Source organism: Microcaecilia unicolor, chromosome 11 (assembly GCF_901765095.1).
Source record: "Microcaecilia unicolor chromosome 11, aMicUni1.1, whole genome shotgun sequence".
NCBI classification, from domain to species: domain Eukaryota; kingdom Metazoa; phylum Chordata; class Amphibia; order Gymnophiona; family Siphonopidae; genus Microcaecilia; species Microcaecilia unicolor.
In genome coordinates this window covers 17,431,831-17,449,262 of record NC_044041.1, presented here as the reverse complement: position 1 = coordinate 17,449,262, position 17,432 = coordinate 17,431,831, and the positions used below count along the sequence as shown (strand labels likewise).

Here is a 17,432-nt window from a genome sequence, read left to right as displayed (position 1 = left end):
TCCAGAGAGCTGACACAGAGAGCTGAGAGAGAGACAAAGAGAGCTGAGAAGAGAAGAAGAGACTTAATGCTGATGTCCTGCTTTGTTTGCTGGCAAATAAAGAAGATTTTTCTCTCATTTTGATGTGTGCTGTTTGACTCCTGAAGTACCACAGATTCTGCTAACAATAGAGGTAATTCATGCATCCATTCCTGCAACACACATCACACACAATTTCGGAAATCATCATCCTTTTGAAATTAGCCTGTTGAAGCCTCCTTTGTCATTGGTGTGACCCCTGACGCAGGTGCGGTAGCACCAAAACACGGCCCGTGTCGGGTCTTCCTTCAATCAATCAAAGTTCACTATTAAAAGTTTTTTTTTCATGAAAGAACGTTGTTCCCTTCTGTTTTCAAAAGGCCCTTTTGTGTTGTTTTTTTTTTGCTGGGACTTTTTCTGTACTTGGTTCCCTCTCTCTGTTACGTTAGTGTCTCCTAATAGGGAGCACCAGCTTCTTCCTTCAAATGAAAACCCCACTGCCTATGAAACGCGTCTCTCGTTAAGCACAGAATATTACAGACAGTATAAACTAGGCCCCAATTTTCTACAATCTGTCCCTTTCACTGGCCACAGCCCAGTAGTTCCAATCTCCCAAGCATTTCACTCCACCCCGGTGCCCGTTTTACGAGGCTGCACGGTGCCAGGAAAAACCGTTTCTCACTGCAAAAAGTGACTTTTGACACCATGCAACTCAAATACAACAAACCACAGTGCTGGCGCACATGTCAAAGGAATGAAATGAGACTGGAAGGAGAAAGAAAGAAAGAAAGAAGAAAGGAAATAATGGGAGACAAAAATGGAAAGAGGAAAAATAAAAATCTATCTTGAGAAACTTTTCTTCTGAAAAGGAACATGCTTAAAATCGAAAAGCTTTTCAATATATTCCGACTTCTTTGGCATTTTAAGTAATGACTGATTTATATGCAAGTGCTGCAGAACCCACCAAAAACCAGGGACCCTGAGAGTACGCACAGGATACACAGCTTCCATTTTCTTATAAAATTTCAGTCCTGCTTGTAAAACTAACTTACTTACCTGTAGCAGGTGTTCTCCGAGGGCAGTAGGACTTGAATCTTCAAGTATGGGTGACATCACCAGTAGAGCCTGGTACAGGAAACAGTACCCCAGCAGCTTTTATAGAAGCGTTTGGGCCCACGTGTGCCTGTTCCCCCACTTGCCGCTGTCGTGTAGGACCGCCTCAGTCTATTACTAGTAAAAGGAAGAGAACTCCTTGGAGACGTGAGAGGGCAATGAGGATTCAAGTCCACCTATCCTTGGAGAACATCTACTACAGGTAAGTAACAACTTTCTTCCAGCAGAACTGAATCCTCAAACATGGCCTCCCTAACTGCCTTAAACAATACTACTACTAATCATTTCTACAGTGCTACTAGAGGTATGAGGTGGCGTACACATTATATGCAGGTACCTTCTCTGTCCCTAGTGGGCTCACAATCTGCGTACCTGAGGCAATGGAAGGTTAAGTGACTTGTCACAAGGAGCAGCAGTGGGAATTGAACCCTGTTCCCCAGGATCTCAGTGGTGCCACAACAAGCAGACACCAATATTTTTGGTACAACAGACCACTTTATTATTTTAACCCTTTTTTTTTTTTTTTTGAAAGTAGCCTGGAAGTGAAAGAGAAGGGCCTGAGGATGGAAGATTCTGGAAGACTGCCCGGCCAAACCTACTGTTGCATCAGGAATCCTGATCTAAGCAACAGTGGGATGTGAATGTACGGACAAACATCCATGTCGCAGCTCTATAAATCTCCATTTTGAAGGGTGGTCTCAAGTGGTCTCAACTCAAAGCTGGTGGATAGGGTTAAGGCTGTTCTGACCCCCCCCCCCCCCTCACAGTCAGGCAGGCCCAGGCTGCTATCGTGTCCCAGAATCCCCTCCAAAAGTGAGGCCCTGGTGGCTTAGTGCCCCCCCCCCCCCCCCAAGCCTCCACACCCACTCCAAACAGCGACCTCCAGCTCCCTTACCCCTCCTCCCCTCCAAAAAAAAAATCCCTGGTGCCCAAGTGGGCTGTCACACCAACCCCTCACCTGTCCTGGTGGTGTAGCGGACCCCTCCCTCCATGTTGGAGGAGGGAGTAGAACACTCCTTACTCTTTCCAGCGCTGCCTTCAAAATGGCGGCGTGATGCACTGGGCGGGGCTTCGACCATATATGGAGGCTGTGCTAGAAAGAGGATGGAACGTGCTACTCCCTCCTCCAACACAGATGTATGGGGGGAGGGGTCTGCTGCACCACCAGGGCGGGTGGGGAGTTGGTTTGGCAGCACACACTTGAGCCACACTGGGATTTTGAGGGGGGAGTGGGGTTTGGGGGCCCCCCATGTCATCGTTCGGGGGGGGGGGGGGAGGAGGCACTACGCAACCAGGGCCTCGCTTTTGACAGCTCGGACCTGTCAAACAAGTGTGGGAGAATTGTGTGGGAACAGACACACATGTGCAGTGAGATGGCCAAACATTTCTAGAAAAGTTGCTGGGGTACCATTTTCCATACTGGGTTCTGTCAATCACATTACCCATGAGTGAAGACTGGACTCAAATATACAGTGACAAAATGAGTTTTACTTAAGAAGAGATTGAAAAATAATAAAAACAAACGTTCTCGTAGGTACCTGCACTGCAAGCAGCATCTGGTAAAAGTACAGTTTAGCAGTAGCTTCTTTCAGCCTAGTTGATGCCTCCACTTTTGCAAACAACTCTCCCCCCTCCATCCTGAAGCATATATAAAAAGAAATGAACAGGACTGATCATACGCTACACTGTGGTTACAACAGACTATTACTGACAGTGGGCGACAAAAAAAAGATATTTTTAGCAGTTATGTGGAGTTGCCTCATCTTAGGCAGCAGCAGAATAAACCTGATGGAGTAACATCACGTTCATCGTTATTTAATCTAGAATTGAGAATGAATGTGAAGTGTTGGGCAGACTGGATGGACCGTTCAGGTCTTTATCTGCTCTCACTTACTATGTTACTATGTAACGGGTGATGTCATCCAATGGCAGTGAAACGGATGACTCCGAGATCAGAAAACCTTCAGGTTTTCATGAGCATTCCCATGTCACCTCTTCCTTGTGACCAGCTCAGTTTCTTAGCTTAGAGGTCAGCTACCTCAGACGGAGGAAGGGTAGGTCTGTCTGATTCATTCTGCTGTCTACGGCAAAAGGTAAGCAAATCCACTTTCCCTGCTGACAATCAGGATGAATTCAAATACATTAGTAAAGTCAAGCTCTGGAACTCTTTGCCGGGGGAGGTGGTAACAATGGTTAGCATATCTGGGTTTAAATAAAAAAAAGGTTTGGACAAATTCCTGGAGGAAAAGTCCATAGTCTGCTATTGAGACAGACATGGGAAGCAACTGCTTGCACTGGGATTTGCGGTGTGGAATGTTGCCACGATTTGGGTTTCTGCCAGGTACTTGTGACCTGGCTTGGCCACTGTTTGGAATACAGGATACTGGGCTAGATGGACCATTGGTCTGACCCAATATGGCTACGCTTATGTTATGTTCTTAATCCCAAAGCTGTGGGTTGCAACTAACATTTTGGTTTACTGCCTTCACCACATGTGAAGGAACATGGAGCGGCCAACCATTAAATTAAAAAAGCCATACAGCACTTCCCAAACAAAACCACTGTCTTTTCTGACCAAGCAATATGATGCAGAGAAGGTATGAATGAAGCTGTTGCTTTGCAAATGCCATGTATTGTAACTGATCATAAATGAACTGTGGATACTGCCATAGACACAATTAGAGAGCTCTTGCCGAGTTGAACATATTCTGGACTGCTAACTTGTAGTAGCTAGAAACGCAGCCCTGTTGGCCAGTTTGCTAAAGGCCCTTTGGCCGCTGCCACTCCTCAGGGCCGCCGAGAGACAGCCACCCCCCACCGAGGTCGTCGCCGCCGCTCCCCACGCCACCTGCCCCCCCCCCCCTCCGTCCGCTACCAGGCCGGGCTCCCTGCATTGAAATCAGAGCGCCTCTCACCTCCGTGTGGAAGCGCTGCAGGCAGCAGATCACCTCCCTCGAGGGCGGGACACAAGGAGGGAAGGAGGTCCGAAGGGAAGCGATCTGCTGCGTTTTCACGCGGAGGTGAGAGGCGCTGTGATTTCAATGCAGGGGGCCCGGCCTGGTGGCAGACGGTCGACGAAGGAGGGCGGGTGGGACTGTGGCGCCGGGCCCCCCTTGGAGGCCCGGGCAATTTTGTCCGCCCCCTGCCCCCCCCCCCCCCCCCCCTCTTGGCAGCTATGCAACTCCTTTGTCTAATGATACAAACAGCTAGTTTGATTGTTGATGGGTTGTATCCTTTCGGTAGCAGGTCAGCTCCTTCTTATTCAGGTAAGGTTTTTGAGAAGAAAACCAACAGCACTATGGACTAACTAATGTGAAAGTGTGAAACCACTTTTGGCAGGAATTTGGGGTGCAAATGTAGAAGCACTCTTATTGTTGTGGAACTGTAAATATGGCACGTGGGAAACCAGCACCCTACATTAACTGCCACCAGTGAAAAGAGACTTACCAGGTGAGCAACTTAGGGGAAATGGCACTTGATATACTGCCTTTCTGAGGTTTTTGCAACTACATTCAAAGCGGTTTACATAGATTCTGGTACTTATTTTGTACCAGGAGCAATGGAGGGTTAAGTGACTTGCCCAGAGTCCCAAGGAACTGCAGTGGGAATCGAACCCAGTTCCTCAGGATCAAAGTCCACCGCACTAACCACTAGGCTACTCCTCTACTAGCAACATTCCATGTAGAAGCCTGCCCTTTCAGATCAGGAATGCGGCTGCGCAGGCTTGTTTCTGTGAGTCTGACTTCCTGCAAGTATGTGCAGGACGTCAGACTCACAGAAACAGAAGCCTGCGCGGCTGCGTTGCTGATCTGCAAGGGCAGGCTTCTACATGGAATATTGCTAGTGGAATAGCAACATTCCATGTAGAATCTCAAATAGTAGCAACAGAATCTCAACATTCCATGTAGAATCTCCAATAGTAGCAACATTCCATGTAGAATCTCAAATAGGGAAAGGGAAATGGGACTTGATATACTGCCTTTCTGTGGTTTATGCAACTACATTCAAAGCGGTTTACATATATTCAGGTACTTATTTTGTACCAGGGGCAACGGAGGGTTAAGTGACTTGCCCGGAGTAACAAGGAGCTGCAGTGGGAATGGAACTCAGTTCCCCAGGATCAAAGTCCACTGCACTAACCACTAGGCTACTCCTCCACTCCTGCTGATTCCAGCAGTTCATGTTGTGCTTTCATCAATTACATTTACGTCTCATGATGCTGGTGGTTTTCTGATGGAGGTTTAACGTGCTAGAAGCTCATCATGAATCTGGCCATTAATGGGTAGATGGATACTGAATCCATTTACTTGGTTATCGTAAGCTGCTACGGTGCTGAAATGTACTCAGGCTACAGTTGGAGACACTGAAAATATAATGCAGTGACCGATGAGCACATAAAAGCATCTTGATTTACAATCTCACTTGACAAGGACTATTATTCTCATCTCTGTAAATTTTTTTCTCGTTAAAACACTTTAGAAAATAAGACTTTCGACTGCTGCAGTAGGTGGCTTCTCCTTTCCCTGCTACAATCGAAGAAACTTACGCCCAAGTAAAGCCGCACAGTGACTTCGCAGAGATCTAATCTAAAAGCAAAAAATGATTAGTCCTGCTGGGCAGCTGAATTGTTCCAGCCTTTCAACCTCAAGGTCATGGATATCAAATCTGGCTCTGGTCATTTCTACAAATACACTACAAATAAAAGTGAAATTAAAAAAAAAAAAAAAAAAAACTACTTACAATTCTAACACAATGTAATAAGAATCCTCCGTGTCAAAAAAGTTTTCTATTTTGATTATGCAGGGCTAAAAAGGAAAAAAAAAAAGTGAAAATGAAACAAGCTGTCCTTCACATAGTAGAATTACTTTGAAGCAAAGTTCATTTGTATGTGAACAGAAAGAGCTAGGAATCCAACTTTCACATATCAGTTAAACAACAACTACTGAAAGGTGAGCTGACTTCTGTTCTAATCTTATCAGAGGTTGATGTATTGCCAGTCTGTTGATTTTTATTTTATTTTTCTTACATTTGTACCCCGTGCTTTCCCACTCATGGCACTAGCAACATTCCATGTAGAAGTCCGCCCTTGCAGATCACCAATGTGGCCGCGCAGGCTTCTGCTTCTGTGAGTCTGACGTCCTGCACGTAAGTGCAGGACGTCAGACTCACAGAAGCAGAAGCCTGCGCAGCCTTCTACATGGAACGTTGCTAGTGGAATAGCAACATTCCATGTAGAATCTCCAATAGTAACAATATTCCATGTAGAATCTCAAATAGTAGCAACATTCCATGTAGAATCTCCAATAGTAGCAACATTCCATGTAGAATCTCCAATGGTATCTATTTTACTGTCATAGTAATGCTTGAATGTTTTCACTTATATACACTGTCAGCTAGCACATTTGCTTATTTCCGATCTGACGAAGAAGGGCAACCTTCGAAAGCTAATCAAGAAATGTATTAAGTTATGTCCAATAAAAAAAGTATCATCTTATTTTCTTTTCCAGGTTTTATTTTGTTTGATTTCTATAGATTCTACATGGAATGTTGCTATTCCACTAGCAACATTCCATGTAGAAGACGGCCCTTGTAGATCAGCAATGTGGCCGCGCAGGCTTCTGCTTCTGCGAGTCTGATGTCCTGCACGTACGTGCAGGACGTCAGACTCACAGAAACAGAAGCCTGCGCAGCCTTCTACATGGAATGTTGCTAGTGGAATAGCAACATTCCATGTAGAATCTCCAATAGTAGCAACATTCCATGTAGAATCTCCAATAGTATCTATTTTATTTTTGTTACATTTGTACCCCGCGCTTTCCCACTCACGGCAGGCTCAATGCGGCTTACATGGGGCAATGGAGGGTTAAGTGACTTGCCCAGAGTCACAAGGAGCTGCCTGTGCCTGAAGTGGGAATCAAACTCAGTTCCTCAGTTCCCCAGGACCAAAGTCCACCACCCTAACCGCTAGGCCACTCCTCCACTGTTGCTACTATTTGAGATTCTACATGGAATGTTGCTATTCCACTAGCAACATTCCATGTAGAGGTCATCCCTTGCAAATCACCAATGTGGCCGCGCAGGCTTCTGTGAGTCTGACGTCCTGCACAGAAGCCTGCGCAGCCTTCTACATGGAATGTTGCTAGTGGAATAGCAGCATTCCATGTAGAATCTCCAATAGTAGCAACATTCCATGTAGAATCTCCAATAGTATCTATTTTATTTTTGTTACATTTGTACCCCGCGCTTTCCCACTCATGGCAGGCTCAATGCGGCTTACATGGGGCAATGGAGGGTTAAGTGACTTGCCCAGAGTCACAAGGAGCTGCCTGTGCCTGAAGTGGGAATTGAACTCAGTTCCTCAGGACCAAGGTCCACCACCCTAACCACTAGGCCACTCCTCCACTCATGCGTGCAAATTATGCATCCAAAATCTAGCCAAAAGGATAAGAGACCAAAAAAAAATCACTTGCTCATAACTGAGCTCCAACTACTCAGCGTGCAGAGCATTGATGAAGGATATCCAACATCTGTCCCAATCACAAGTGCAATTATTTCATTGAATTCTGTCCGGCACACAGGGTCTGGGCTGCTCATCACTGGATTTAACAGCAGCCGCATTTGGCTCTCTTATGAGCGAGTCCTTTGATAAATGTCACTTTCCCCAACAGCACACTTGGGGGCTAGATGTACTGAAGTGTTCTATCAGCAGAAACAGCCAACGAGTGGCTGCAGTGAATCTTTGATCCAAAAGAGCAGTACAGTTATCAACCAGTGATCATAAACAGACAACTATTGAGAAAGCATCCTCTGACAGCTGTGCGAATCTATGTTGTCCAAACATTTAGATGTCACAAACTCCAGAAAAAAAGAAGAGAGTTTATTTATTGTGAACATTTATATCCCACATATTCCCACCAAGGCGGGCTCTATGTGGCATACAATGCAGGAGAAAGTACATCAGAATAACAGTAGTGCAATGCTGAAGAGAGGGGGGAGGGAGGGAAAAAAACTGAAGGGGAATGGAAGGCGGAGATGCAAGAGTCAAGCTGCTGAGGAGAATGAACGATCACAGAGGTAGGTCTTCAGACATTTCTTTTAAGTCGATAAGTAGAGGAGTGTGGTAGCCGTGTTAGTCCACTCTTAAGGTTATCAATAGAAATCAAACAAAATGAAACATGGAAAAGAAAATAAGATGATACCTTTTTTTACTGGACATAACTTAATACATTTCTTGATTAGCTTTCGAAGGTTGCCCTTCTTCGTCAGATCGGAAATAAGCAAATGTGCTAGCTGACAGTGTACCACACCCATCCTGTTAGAATATCAATGATATGCTTTGATGTCCCCATGCATACCTCCTATCCACCCCCATCCTCCTACCCTGTCAGACTGTCATAGTAATGCTTGAATGTTTTCACTTATATACACTGTCAGCTAGCACATTTGCTTATTTCCGATCTGACGAAGAAGGGCAACCTTCGAAAGCTAATCAAGAAATGTATTAAGTTATGTCCAATAAAAAAGGTTTCATTTTATGTCGATGAAAGCAAGAGTTCTCCATTTAGGAGGGACTTTTCTACTTACATTTCCATGGAGATGTCATATTTCTTTGGATTCCACTAATTATATTTTCTTTGACCCAGGAAAGATGTTAGAATTTATTACCAGTAAAGAGTAATGTAGTATTTAACCTGGATCATAAGCGCTATTAATTGGCTGCGCCAACTCTAATTCCTTCCATCCTATAGATAAATTATTTCTTATAATTTAAATGTGTCTTATATAAGACAATTTCCTAGCCGTTGGATCACTAATTGTGGACTAATTTATAATTTTTTTTTTTGATTGCCTTATTTTGATTTAATCTTACTATTTCTTTTTTTTCCATATTTCAAGATTTATGTATATTGCAATAAATGTAAATGTGTAAATTTATAAATAAATAATAATAATTAAAAAAAGAAAACTCCAGAAATGTTTCAGCATATCGATGGCTGCATCAGGGCAATTTAAATGTTGCTTCAAAAATGCAAGTCACACCTTCACAGAAAACACTCAGTGCTTCAAAGGTTGCCAACAACGAGCTCCCTGAACACAATGTGCACTGCTTAAAATATCACCAGATTTCATACTGTGCTCTTGTCTTTCGGATCTAAAGGGTTATTTGCTTTGAAGAAGGTATAAATATGCATGTGCTCTGTGCAAGTACCAATGTATTTTATAAATAAACTAGTAAAAAAGGCCCATTTCCGAAACCAATGAAACGGGCGCTAGCATGTGGGTTTTTTTGTGTGTGTGTGTGTGTGTGTGTATGTGTAGGTTGTTGATGTGTGTCTTTTTTTGTTTTGTTTTTTGCTTGGGGGATGTGCTGTGCTGTGCTGGCAAAGTGGGTTGGATTGGTGTGTGGCTTTGAGGGTGTGTTTCTGTTGTATTGTGTGTGTGTGGTTTTGTCTGTCAAGGAGGTTTGTGGAGGGGGGTCTCTGTTGGTGAAATGTAAATGTGATTGTAGGGGGGTCAGCCTTTGTTGAGTGTTTTTTTTCCATTTTTTTTTTTTTTTTTGTGTTGTGCTGAGGCAGCAGTGTTGTTTTAGATGGGCGGAAGGTTGAGGAGCACGTTCTTTGTCTGTCGGTATTTTTTGGCCGTTTCAGGGCTGCTGTAGGGGAATGCTGGAAGAGAAATGTGCTGTTGGAAGCAGCGCCATCTTTTTCCATTGGGCTGGGGTTCTGGGCATCCTGGAGGTGGGTGACGGCTTGCCTGAGGACGGGGATGGTTGTTTTAAGTTGGCGGAAGGGAGAAGAGCAGGGTCTCGGGCCGTCGGGGGGTGATCCGGTATGTTTGGTCCAATTCTGGCCGGCTGCAGGGGAATGCTGGAACATTTATGCGCTGCAGGAATCAGCGCCGTCTTTTTCCGGGTGCTCGGGGAATCCCCGAGGTGGGAGACAGCTTGCCTGAGGCTGGGGATGGTTGGGCATGTCCTTGGCCGCTTTGGCAAAAGGGGAAGAGGAAGGGGGTGGGGAGTTACCTGCAGCCGCCTGAGAAACCATATATTCTTTGTTTGTTTTGTATTATTAGTTTGCATTTCTGTTGTAGAAAGAGTGGATGCCTTTCGAATGATGGAGGTGGTGCGTCGGTGTGCGGTTGTTTCGTTAGTTTGGCAGCCAGTCTCCAGCGATTCCTAGGCAGGGAAGGAGTACTCCTCCCCCTTCCTTGGTTGCTGTTTGCTGCTGGCTGGGCCGCAGCTTGTCCTGTTCGCCCACGTCCCAGATGGTGATGGGCACGTTGTTTTCCGGCTCCTCTGACTCCATGTCAAGCGATCCCAAATATAGTCTGTGCTATAGGCCCTCTGGCACTCTTCAGTACTGGCATTAGGCATTTAAAAATTTCTCCCTCCCCCCTCCCGGTCTATTTTTGCACATACCCACAGCAGGAATATTCTTCTCTCGTTCCAGCGGTGGTTCTGTGCTCTCCGTGCTGCACAGATAATGAGCCATTCTGCTGGGGAATGCTCCTCCCTTATTGTCACGTCGTTTCCTCTGATTGGTCCGTCTTACGTTGCCTACTGTTGCCTGGGAACGGTGTTGTGATGGTCCTTTGTGTTTCAGAATGTTGAGGGTGTTTTTTCTGATTGGTCCGTCATGCGAGGGCGGGGCAGAGAGACATGGTCAGTGTTCTGGCTTCACCACCATGAATCCATGAACCCTTCAATGAGTGACTGAGCGACTTCAGAACGTTGTCGGTGAGTTTTATTATAGTAGATAAATAAATACCACATACATGCACACTGCAACTCTGCCCAAACCACACCTCTGGAAGCCCCTATTCATAGATCATGAACAAGTAGATGGAATCTTTTGGCGTGACTTTTTGTATTTATTTTTAAAACTTATATCCCACCTAAGAAAGCTAAGCGGCTTACAGTAAAAACGTTTAAAAAATTACATAATATAAAACACTAAAACCAAAAATCAGACGGCATTCTGAACAACGCTCCTCAAAACAGCTTGTAACAATTTAAACTCCCCGAAAAGCTTGTACAAAGATGCGTTTATACCTGTACCTAACTTTGTAACAGTCACTTTCTATCCACTTTGCGGGGAATTTTTAAAAGTCATGTTCTTTAGTAAATACAGTAAAAGAACACATCTACTTTTACCAGAGCCATAGTGAAAGCATGTTCAAGGGCAGGTTTTGGGCACAGCGTGGAAAAAGTCATAATTTGCACACTTATTTTATAAAATAACTGCATTGCACATACTTTACATATGGATCCCAAGCTGGTATAAATGTCCGTGACCTCAATTTACCTGCAATTTCTGCTGTTTTTGTGCTAGTATTTTATGAAGACACATGCAGGTGTATTTTCAAAGCACTTAAGACTTACAAAAGTTCCATAGTAACTGCTCTTGTCCACCTACCCACTTACCAATGGGGTGGGGGGTGCTAAAGGAACAGCATACACCACATTTCGGTACATGGTTGGAACAAATAGGGTGTTGGGGAGGGTTGATAATGTATGTGGAGATTTGGTAATTAGTTTGCAGTAGGATTAGGGATTTTTAGAGTGGGATATTCTATTGTTGTGATCCTTGTTTTTATGTTGGTTTTATTGCTTTGGATTGATATTTTTCTAAATAAAAATACCCACCTATTTTCATCTGCAGTGTACATGATCTGTTATAAAATTAAGCTTCCATGCGTCTATGGGAAAAATCTTGGAGTACATCTGACTTAACACCGGAGCATAGGATGTAGAGTTTCTATAACCCACTCACCAAGCTCATGTTCAAGGTAGATGATAACTAATCAAATATAAAGAATCTACTTTTGCAAGAGTGGCTGCTCAACGGGTAGATGATAAACATTCATAATAAAATGACAAACCGGTACATTAAAATATTAAAACAATCTGCCTTCCTGTTTCCCTGTCCACTGATACAAACTCTTAAAGCAGTCTGGATAAAAGTCTTAAAGGGTCAATTTGAACTATTTGTATAGTTTACGTGCATCTCAGCTTTCTTTAGCTCTTTGCATATTGGCTTTTAAATCCTGACTGTTTGAAGGCAGCAAGTTCAGGAAGCAACTTTCACCTCTGTTTCTATAGACTAAACTTTAAAATATAATTATTAGACACATGTAATCTCAGAAAAGCAATGAAGATCATTTCAAAGGCCAACTAATTAAAACCTTACATAAAGCTCCAATGTTTTCTAAAATTATACTCACATGATTTAATTTCTTTAAAATCTCAACTTCTGTGTCCACATTAAGACCTGAATTCTACATTATAAAAAAAAAAAAAAAGAGAGAGAGATTGGGATCTGTGAGATTACATCACAACAAATGCAAAGTGAAAATTAGCAACATTATACACAGTACAGCTCTATCCTTGCAATGGAGTACAACCAGTCCTAGATTAGCCCATCCTGAAACAATAAAACAAAGCCTTGAGTATTGCGTGCAATCCCAGTCGCCGTCTCTCTATAAAAAGACATAGCGGAATTAGAACAGTTCAAAGAAGGGTGACCCAAATGATAAAAGGAACTGAACTCCTCTCATATGAGGAAAGGCTAAAGAGGTTAGGGCTCTTCAGCTTGGAAAAAGAGATGGCCAACGGGAGATATGATAGAGGTCTACAAAATCCTGAGTGGAGTAGAACGGGTAAACATGAATTGATTGTTTGCTCGTTCAAGAAGTACAAAGACTAGGGGATGCTCAATGAACTTACAAGGTAATACCTCTAAAATGAATAGGAGGAAACATTTTAATTAAGCTCTGGAATTCATTGCCAGAGGATGTGGTTACAGCAGTTAGCATATCTGGATTAAAAAAAAAAAAAAAAAAAGATTTGGACAAGTTCCTGGAGGAAAAGTCCATAGTCTGCTATTAAGATAGAGATGGGGGAAGCCACTTCTTGTCCTGGGATTGGTAGCATGGAATGTTACTTCTCTTTGGTATTCTTGCAAGTACTTGTGACCTGGATTGGAAAATTGTGGAAGGAGGATACAGCGAATGATACATACCTGTAGCAGGTGTTCTCCGAGGACAGCAGGCTGATTGTTCTCACGACTGGGTTTGTGGGGGGCTGCCGTGGACGTCAACCAAGTCGTGAGAACAAGCAGCCTGCTTGTCCTCGGAGAATGGGCAAGATGGATCATCGGTCTGCCCCAGTATGGCTAGTCTTACATTCTAAGATCCAGCAAGTAACCACACCTCCTGGGTCCACTTTATTTATTCATGAAAGGCAATTTTCAGAACATGATTTGCTAAGTCCGCATATACTTTAAACCATGGACTTTCCACCAATTCTCACAGACAAATATGGTCCCTTTGAAAACCGCCTAGGGAAAAATTATCCACACATAACAGCCCTTGCCTCTTCTGAAGATACTTTTCCCTGAAAAAAACAACACATGTAGGTTGGAAAATGCAAAACTACATGCGTTATTGTCCACCCAGCCTAAACCCACTCTGGGAGAACTTTCTGGAAAGTGAGGGTAAAAGTACACGTGATCATACTCACGGCCCTTTTACGCAGGTAGTCATTTACGTAGAAAAACGGCTTTTAAGCTGTGTCCCTCTTTATGCCTACTTGAATTTGGGAGCAAAATGGAGACAACACAAACAGCCTCTGAGAGGAAACTCAGACATTATTGAATAGATACCCTTACACAGCCATCCCACAGGACATATCTGCATCAGACTAGTATCCGAATTATCTGGAGAAGACTAGCCATCACACTTTTTTTTTTAGGGACACCAGAAAAAAGTGCATGCAGGAAGCAGGGCAGGACACCGCACCATAGAGTAGTTTGAAATGGAAGTGCCCCCCCCTCCCCCCAAATGCTACTGATGCTAATACAGAATTGGTCCTTTCCCCACCACTGTCAATTTGACTGGCTTTATTTATTTGTTGCATTTGTATCCCACATTTTCCCACCTTTTTGCAGGCTCAACGTGGCTTACATGGTACCGTAATCGGCGTTAACCGATTTCGGTATGAACAAATACAAGTTGAGATTAATATCAAGGTGATATTATGGTGGAGTAAGATACATGTAAGGTAAAGACAATTGGGGAGAGCTTAGAGAGGGGAAGAAGAGTTAGGATATGTCCGTTATGATCTTTGGTTAAGTTGTGTCGCAGATGTCCAGGGTTTTTTTTTTAAAGATAGCTCTTGGGATAAAGTGGATCACGTTCTAAGATAAGCGATTGTTCTCTATATATTGGAACTGAATTTAAAAAGGAAAAAGGTTTTTCCTAACAAAGGCAGCGTCATTGGTGGGTAATGATAAAGTAAAATGCAGGCGATACAAATTGTTCTCAGTCAAGAATGATGATTTGCAGTGATTGAGCCCAGGACTTCTTCGTAAAAATTATTTCACATAGTGTGGTGGGAATTTCTACTGTTTGGGCGTCATAGCGGTCTGCCTGGTTATTCAGCAGCACTATCCGGGTCAGTACCACTGAATATCCAGGTACAACCTACCTGCTTATCTCCCACTTAATACTGGCCCGTAAATATTGACTAGAACAGTTCGCCAACTTTTCAAGGAACCTACAGGCACTAATGCATCCACAGGAAGCAATGCACATAGGCAACAAAGCTCTTGAAAAAGTCAATTTTATGGCTTACTGTGGCTCCACAACATTCTGATCGCAAACTTGGCTCTTTGTTCCGACTGTGGTCTTAACTCAAATAACTAAAAAAGCACCTACAGCAGTTGTACACTTACCGTGCTCTGTGAGGCGCTTATCCTAAATCTCTGCTTGCTGATGATTTTAATTGCCACCTTCTTGCAGGTTGACTTTTCAAAAGCCAATTTGACCTCTCCACAGGCACCGCTAATAGAAAAATGGAGCGGTATTATTTATGAAAAGGCAGTGACTTAACAGCAAACATACAATTAAAGTCTTGATTCTCCAATAAAAACGGGACCAACCCGTTGTGGGGAAAAATGGAACGTTGGATAATAAGGAAAACACTGCAGTACAGAGTTCCCGATTTTCAAAATTTGTCCTAAAGCAAAGATTTTTAACAGAAATGAATGTGATGTCATTGGGGGGGGGGGGGGGTGTCTGTCGGATATGCTGAATTAGTGAAGGTCAGATAATCGAGACTATACTGTACTTAGTAAACAGAATGTATTAGTAGTCTTACATTTGTGGTCAGTTAAAACAGAACATCTCTCGCCCTTAATTGTCTTGTCTGTCTGTATTATTTTTAGATTGTAAGCTCTATTGAGCAGGGGCTGTCTATGTCAGGTGTTCAGCGCTGCATGCGTCTGGTAGCACTATACAAATGTTAATAATAATAACATCTAATATAATAATTCACACCTCCAACGTTCTGAAGCCGACTCCGTGGCAGCGTGGCAGTAAAGCCGTGTAGTATTCGTAGGGTTCGTAATTGCCCCGCCGTCGAGGGAACTCTGTATAGTTGCCAGCCCCCGCGCCTCCCTCCTTCTCTCTCTGCCCTCCAAGCACGACCTGTCCTCCGGCAGCCCCTCGCCTTCCTAAGTGCTGGCTGTATTTTAAAAATTCTTACCTTGGGGTGCAGCATCCACAGTGAAGGCGAGCGGCGCTTCAAACTGCCTTCGCATTTGTCTCAGCTCTGCCTCTGGTCCCGCCCTTCCGGAAACAGGAAATGAGGGTGGGACCAGAGGCAAAGCTGAGACACATGCTCGCCTTCACTGTGGATGCTGCACCCCGAGGAGAGAGAGAGAGGGGCGCGGGGGCATGGTCCTCGGAGGGAGGGAGCGTCCTGCAAATCAAAGGGAACTCAAGGGGGGGGAGGGAGGGGAGGGGGTCCTGGAACTCAAAGGGGAGGGGGGCCTGGAACTCAAAAGGATGGAGGGAGGGGGGCCCTGGATATGGGTGGATGGAGGAGAGGCCAGGGGAGAATGCAGAGTTGGTGCACATGTAGTGGGAGGAGGGCAAGGGACAGAGGAGAATTGCTGCACCACGATGGATGGAGGGGGCAGGGGAGAGATGCTGAACATGGATGGATGAATGCAGGGGAGAGAGCATAATTGGTGCACACAGGACACACACCACACTCTCTCACTCTCTGACACACACACACGCTCTCTCCTAACAGTTCCCTTAAAAACATAATTGACATTAGAGGACAACCTTGCTAGCGCCCGTTTCATTTCTTTCAGAAACGGGCCTTTTTTACTAGTAATATTATAAAAGAGGCAACTATACAGATCCTATTTTGTAAAGAAACTTGGGTGGCTTCTCTTCTTTATAGAATACTAGTATAACAGTTCAAATACCTGCCTATATTTTAGGTGTGAACTCTTACACTAGCCATAGAGCTGGTGTAAACACTAGTGCCGAGACAGTTACAGTATTTTATAATCCACACGAGTGCATACGCACTCTGTCCATGTAAACATCCCTCTGCAAAGTGCCCATCACTAAATACTGACGCATACTTACCGAATAGGAATTAAACAAAACTGATCAAATACACCTTTCTAACTTTCTTTTCTTTTGCCTTTCCCTGTTTTACCCTTTTCTTATGTTTCTTTTCTGTGTCTATGTGTTGCTGTCCTGTTTCTATCAGAGTTCTTTATTTTAGATTGTACAACGCTCTGCATTGAGAGACATGTAGTACAGTAAGTTTTAATAAAACTATAAAAACTAGAATATCTGCGTTTATACTATTCTTGCCACCTAATCTAGGAGGCTCCTTATAGAATTATCCCCCAAGTGTCTCCTAATTCCTTTTATGTAATTACTAGTAAAAAAAAAAAGGCCAGTTTCTGACACAAATGAAACGGGCGCTAGCAAGGTTTTCCTCGGAGTGTGTGTGTGAGAGAGAGAGAGAAAATGTGCGAGTGTGTGTGTGTGACACAGAGAGAGTGAGACTGGGTGTGTGAGAATGAGAGTTTGTGCCAAGGCCCCCCCTCCCTCCCTCTTCCCCATCCCAATTCAGCATCTCCTTTGTGTCACCCTACTCCCACCATGTCTACTATCTACCCTTCTCTCCCTGAGCAAGCATATTTCCTTTCTTTCAATCCTTCCTTGATTCAGTATCTCCTGTCTTCCCTACCCTCTCTACTCCTCTATCCAGCATATTCCCCTTGACCAATGGCGTAGCAAGGGCGGGGCGGCCCCGGCTCTACTGGTTCCCTGCTCCCTCTGCCCCGGAACAGATTACTTCCCAGGTTCTTATGTTGGGACGTCACAAGGCGTTTGATGACGTCAGCCTGTGCTATGGAGCCTAGCAGACCAACTCCGAAGAAGTCACAAACACAGGCAGCAAGACGCATAGAACGTTGAAGGTGAGAATT

At 44.1% G+C, this 17,432-nt stretch overlaps 1 protein-coding gene across 3 annotated transcripts in view; it reads right to left on the bottom strand.

Moving 5' to 3' along the window:
- The window catches only part of CHEK2 (checkpoint kinase 2), a 76,343-nt gene that overhangs the window by 32,715 nt on the left and 26,196 nt on the right, over positions 1–17,432 (bottom strand). For all 3 annotated transcript variants that reach the window (XR_003943767.1, XM_030218233.1, XM_030218234.1), the window contains exons 6-9: positions 14,865–14,973; positions 12,355–12,408; positions 5,872–5,936; positions 2,670–2,769 (exon numbers count right to left, since the gene is read on the bottom strand). Coding sequence is in view for 2 of the 3 variants with exons in the window: in XM_030218233.1 (XP_030074093.1) it covers positions 2,670–2,769; positions 5,872–5,936; positions 12,355–12,408; positions 14,865–14,973 (328 nt within the window). In the remaining variant the exon portion in view is untranslated. The remainder of the gene's footprint in view (positions 1–2,669; positions 2,770–5,871; positions 5,937–12,354; positions 12,409–14,864; positions 14,974–17,432) is intronic.